At 35.2% G+C, this 6,408-nt stretch overlaps 1 protein-coding gene across 1 annotated transcript; it reads left to right on the plus strand.

Annotated features, from left to right (window-relative positions):
- The first annotated feature begins 3,587 nt into the window (after positions 1 to 3,587).
- LOC109221129 (BON1-associated protein 2-like) lies at positions 3,588 to 4,127 on the plus strand. The gene has a single exon (XM_019385596.1). The coding sequence runs from the start codon at positions 3,588 to 3,590 to the stop codon at positions 4,125 to 4,127; it is 540 nt and encodes a 179-aa protein (XP_019241141.1).
- Positions 4,128 to 6,408: the final 2,281 nt, after the last annotated feature.

Here is a 6,408-nt window from a genome sequence, read left to right on the forward strand (position 1 = left end):
GTATGATGATTGCATATGCTAGAGTTTAATTGTTGCTATCAACCATAATCATTGGTGTAGTGTGCTTCAAATATGTTAAGTGCTCATAGATAGAGTAAATTTTTGGTTGACTCGAGGACGAGCAACGTTTAAGTGTGGGGTGTTGATGATAGGCTATAATTACGTATTTTAGTCGCTTATTACACTCTAATTTACTGCACTTTAATTAAGTTTGAGCTTTAATCGCTAATGTTTTGCACTAATTGTATGTTTTATGCCTTGTAGGAGTGATTCCGAGCTATATAGATATTATGGAATGAATTCAAGTGATTTGGAGCTTTAAAATCTGAGTAAAAGCCCAAGGATACAAGCCGGAATCGCGTTTGGGGGTCAACGGATGATAGTTAGAGCAAACGAAGACTTCAGTAGGCAGATTGCGCACTATCTAGTAAAATAGATATAACTTTTTTTTCAAAACTACATTTTGGCTCCACAATATATGGTTGGAAAGCTAACTCAAAGGGATATAACTTTCATGTTTTACGTTTTTCCAAATTCGGAACGGAACAGGGTGAAAAATGCCCAGATGCGCGGCCGCGCTAGTTTTAGCGAGCCCAGAAACAGAAAGTCAGCCAACTAGCGCGGCCAGATGCGCGGTCAAATGCGCTGCAACGCTAGTTAAGCCCGGGAAAAGTGTCCTTTTTCACATTGGAGAAGGTATAATTGTTTGGGCTCAACCTTACTTGGTATATATACATAGGAGAACATTTTTGAGAGCAATTTTTGACGAAGGAAGAGCACAGAGCCGCCGTGGAGGCCGGGTTTCATCTTTTCTTCCACCAACTTAGTCTTTTTATGTTTCTTTGTATGATTTGTTATTTTGCTACCATGTCTATTTGGAGCTAAACTTCACGTTCTAGGGTTGTGGTTCTTCGACTATTGTTATTCGGATATTGATTTTGATTTCTTAGTTTATCATATTGGTTCATTTATTCAATCATGCACTTAATTATTTGATTGCTTGATCACCAATTGAATACTATCTACGAATCTAGAATTGAACTCGAAAGTGGGAATTCTAGATTGCATATAGGATTGAGTAGAGCAAGTTCTTGAACCTGGGCATCGGGGAACGGATTCGCGGTTAGGATAGACATATACCTAATTGCCTTGCTTGGTTGATTTATAGGAATTATAAAATGCGTTCTTGTTGATTCTAACTCCATAGACATATAGGTGTTAGGTTAGCTTGAATAGGCGAGTAAGAACTCGACAGATTCTTATGAGCAATATTAACCCTGTCAACCAATAAACTAGATAAATTAGTTAGTCAATTCAATTGAAAAATACAATAGGAATGTTAGATAGCCCATAACCCTAGATCGTTTTCATTACATTGATATCATAAAAATCTGCTCTTTCTCTGTTTAAAGTTCATTATTTATATTTCTTTATTTAATTAGTTTAGAATCAAATATTTCTAGGTTTAATTCTTGTATAGATAATTAGGATAGTCTAATTTAGTTAATAGTTAATCATAAGTCCTCGTGGGTTCGACATCCGACTTTTAGTCGCTTTATTACTTGACGACCGCGTATACTTGCGTGTGCGTTTGACCGCAACATATACACAAAGATTTTCTTTCCTTCTACCAATAAGGGACAAAGTGCATAAGTGAAATGAACTCATTCAAATTTCACTTCCCTCCATTTCTTTTCCCACCATTTTCCATTCACACCTCTTTTGTTATTATTTTTTAATAACAAACCCAACAAATTCTTATATACAACTAATGTGCATGCAGAAAACATTGAGCTAGCAATACTTTTCATTACAAATTAAGGGCAGGACTGGAAAAAACTTCTTTACTTTACCAATTGTTAGGTTAAAATATTTAAATTATTATGAAAAATTACAAAAGAAAAAAACAAAAACAATCTCATGACCCCTCTCGGACCCAGATAATTAAGAAATGGATCTATCATTATCCTGGATAATTTATCCAGTATATGATGGACCATCAAATAACATATGGTTAATATGCAATAATGCATTGGGTAATCTTGAAACAAGGCATTAAGCATTGCATTTATTTATTGCAAACTTTATTAAGCAGAAGACTTCTGGGTATGAAGACTCTGGTTTGAATTGAGTCACTGATATGACATTTCTAATGAAAAACCAGCCCCTTTCAAGTCTTGTACATAAATATTATAATATTTTACTGCATAAGGGAATGTGGCATCAAAAATAAAATAAAAAATATTTGATAAGAAATGAATTATGAACTTAACTCGTGAGCTGGGGAATAACCATATTAAAGTAAAGAAACCTACTGATCATCCCTCGTTACTGTATTGGGTAAAATTGATGAATGCCACGTGGACGTTTGTGGAGTTGGCATATGGCGGTAGTGACATGTAATGTATGTGTCAGCAAACAGCTTGCACCGGTTACGAGCATGTGATCAGTGTTTGGTATTGTGTAAGTTCTAAACACATAGGAATCGGAGATGAAAATTTAAAAGTAAGATATCTGTTGGAGAAGGCAGCATTTAAGGATCGACCGTTACAAAGAATCTTTGTATTTTAACTCAATGCAGCTATCAAGAGGGGTCTTTGGTCATATTAAAGAAGAGCTTGATTTGGGGATCTTGTCTCCCTGAATTTAGCTATAAATAGAGGAATTTGTACTCATTGTAGACACATAATACTCCTGGATCAAATTGATTTACGTGTCTATAAATCGTGTTACAAATTTAACTGCACCGTTTTACGGGTAAAAATTACCAGTATGGGACTCTTCAAACACCCTCCCGCACGTACTGGACTAGACATCTACGTGTAAAATATAATATGGAAGCCCTTACGGGAAATCAAGAATTGAGCTGAGTATTACTTTAATATCATATATAAAAATATATATTAGGCCTAACTCAATCCAAAAATTAATTTCATTGGGTTTAAATTGCCCAAGATCATATGTAGAAAACAAATATCCCATCCCATACGGATGTGAGACTCTTAACACTATTTTCTTCATTTTATTAGCTCAATGCTCATCCTTTGCAAATGCATCAGCTCGCTGCAGGTTACTTCCGAGAAAGAATTGATAAAGAAATTAAAAATATATGTCTTGGGCCTCATTCTCATTACTGTGAGCCTGATTAATTTTCAAATGGTTGGCCACTATATATAGTTAGATATATCTTCTATTGAAGAATTTTCCTCGGTTTCCACATGAAATCCACACAAGTAAGTACCCTTTACTTTAAATTCAGAGGTGGAATCAGGATTACAAGTTTAAGAGTTCGGGATTCTAATCGTCCTAAGTTATTGGGTTCTAAATTAATAATTTATAATACATATTTAATAGATTTTTTAAGATAAATACAAAGTTCGTATCAAAGCTACTGAGTTCGGCTGAACCTGGCCGACACTCTAGCTTTCGCCACTGCTTTTAATTAACGTTTACATTTCAATTCCACCAACTTTTTCCACAAGCGAAGTTGCATGGCTCCCTCGTTATTAGTCCCATAAAAGAGCACTCAAATTGCATAATATATGTACATATGACATATAACTTTCTTGTTTTTTTTTTTTTGTTCCATGGAAATCACTATCATATCAGCTCAAGGTCTCAAAAACACCACCACCTGGTGGCGGCTCCGCCCTTTCGCCACCGTCTCAACCGTTGCTACCGCCTCCATCTCCGCCGCCACCACCGAAGTTTACGCAACTAATGTAGATGAAAATGGAGGTGAAAATCCAAAATGGGGTGACAAATTTCACCTTCCACTTGATGCTAGTCTATTTTTACATGGACATTTATGCATATATCTTCAAATATATTCTAAAATTTTCTTTAACCGTCGGAGTGAGCTAGGGTGGTGTATGATTCCGGCGGCCGATGTTTTCGACAGATTGCTTCCGACAGGTTTTGTCCGAAAATTTACTTATCGGCTAAGAAATAAAGATGGTTCAAGAGGTCATGGAGTTGTAAATGTTTCTGTGAAAATGGAAGCTTCGTTTCTTTTAGGAATGCAACCTCAAAGGTCGCCGTTAATGGCGTACTTACCGGAGGTGAGTGATTGCTCGCCGGTACCGATCATTGGTATTCCGGTGACATCGTCATCAGCAAATATATAATTAAGCCTAAGTGTTGATGTGCATGCAGCGGTTACGTGGACGTATCAGAAACTTTCGTCCATTGTTCCTTTCGGTATAAGCTGTTTAGTAAATATTTTTCTGTTTTTTCATGTAATTAATGGACCTTTCTTCTTACTGAAAATCTTATGAGAAACCGTTGAACGTTAGACTACAGTTTATAATATTTTGTGAGCAAATTAAAAATAAATTTTAAGCAAATATTAGATTCGAGTTCACTAACTTTGTCTGAAAGAGACATTTTCTCAAGGATTATATTTGTGCAACTTATTAAAATAAGAACAAAATCTGGACAATGAAATGAAAAAAAGGACATTTTCCGTAAGTCAACTCGTACGTATACACTACTAAAAAAACTGTCGTCTAGGAAAATCGAAATCGGTTGAAATTTGAGAAAAAGCGACTACTTTCCGACCGCTGTTAATTAGTCGGAAAAACGATGGCCGCTAAGGTGTTGCGATCGAAATCAGTCGGTTATTTCAACGCATTGACTGACAACCAAACTATATATACCAATCGAAATCGGTCGATATTAATTAAATTTTTTTTATTTTTCAAATAGCGACCAAGATTGGTCGAAATTTTAAATATATAATTATTTATGAATTGTAATATATTGCAAAATTTAATTAAATAAATAAACAAATATAAATTCAAAATTTTGCAACCGACTTCGGTCAGAAATTTCAAGAATCTGGAGATTTCATTTGAAATTTCAAACCGAATTTGGTCGGAAATAGTGAATTTCTGGGGGAAAATGAGATTTCCGATCGGTTTTTTGGGTGAAAATCGGACAGAATATGCCTGCTTTTAAGCTACACCACCTGCCAATTATAACCAATATTCATCCTATAATGGCAGCATTGCATTGCTGCTATTCAACCATAATTAACGAACAACAACAATAATTAACCAACAGCAACAACAACAATTAACCAACAACAACAATTGATCAACAACAACAATTAACCAACAACAACGCTAATAACAACTACAACCAGAACAACAACACTGATAACAACAACAACTATATAAATGTTCAATAAAAAAATACTACCAATTAGAGCCAAAAACAACTAAAACAGTCCTCATTATGAACTACTACCAATTAGAAGCAATACCATTAGTGGAATATCAATTTGGAATGCAACAACATGGCTATCAAACTAGCCAAACAAGCTTATAAACTAATAACATGTCTCTCAAAGTACTTAAACCAAAACTCCATCAACACACACACACACACACACACACACACACACACACACACACACACACATATATATATATATATATATATATATATATATATATATATATATATATATATATATATATAAGATGTATATATATAACATAAATATTAATGTTGTATTAACATATGCTATATTAATATATGATATATTCATATGTTGTTGTTGCTAAAACTTAAATAATATTAATATTGCACTACATCTGTCACGATCCAAATTCCATTAAAGGTCATGATGGCGCCGGACACCACTGTCAGGCAAGCCAACACTAAAAAATCAATTTAGTTCTCGTTTTAGTATTTCTGATATCATGATTTTTCGTCAATTTACTAGTAAAAGATGGACTTTACAGAATAAATAATGTTTTAACATTTTCAATACTGAATAACACATAATCATCCCAAAACCCGGTGTTACAAGTCCATGAGCGTTTACTAAGGAATAAAATAAAATATAATAACTGTCCGGAATACAATTTGGACAGAAATGGAAATACCAAAGCTCTGAAGGAGACTCTGCCGGCTGCGGGTCGTCTCGAGAGATGCAGCTTACCTAAGTCTCTGTATCAACCATGCCGCTGCACCCACTAGGCCACTAAACATGCATGTGCTTGTGCAACAAAAATGCACAGCAAGTGTAGTATGAGTACGAGAACAACGTGTACCCAGTAAGTATCCAGTCTAACCCCGAAGAAGTAGTGATGAGAGGTCGACTTCAACACATACTAGTGCTCCAATAATATCAGGTACAGTAAGGAAGTGAATAGATCTGAAGTACAGTAAATATATGGAATAAACATGTATAAAATATGTGGTACAATTCCCCTCTTTATAGTTTTAATCAAGCTCTCAACTAGCAAGTTCCCTCCGTAACCGGAGCATATATATATAGGTAATGCCGAGGGGTACAACCCGATCCAACATAAAAGTAAATTGTGCACTACCGAGGGTCGAACGACGCGAACCATAGATGCATCTATTTCCCCGCTCGCGAATCATACATGCGACGCG

The sequence above is a fragment of the Nicotiana attenuata genome, unplaced genomic scaffold (assembly GCF_001879085.1).
Source record: "Nicotiana attenuata strain UT unplaced genomic scaffold, NIATTr2, whole genome shotgun sequence".
Classification (NCBI taxonomy): Eukaryota; Viridiplantae; Streptophyta; class Magnoliopsida; order Solanales; family Solanaceae; genus Nicotiana; species Nicotiana attenuata.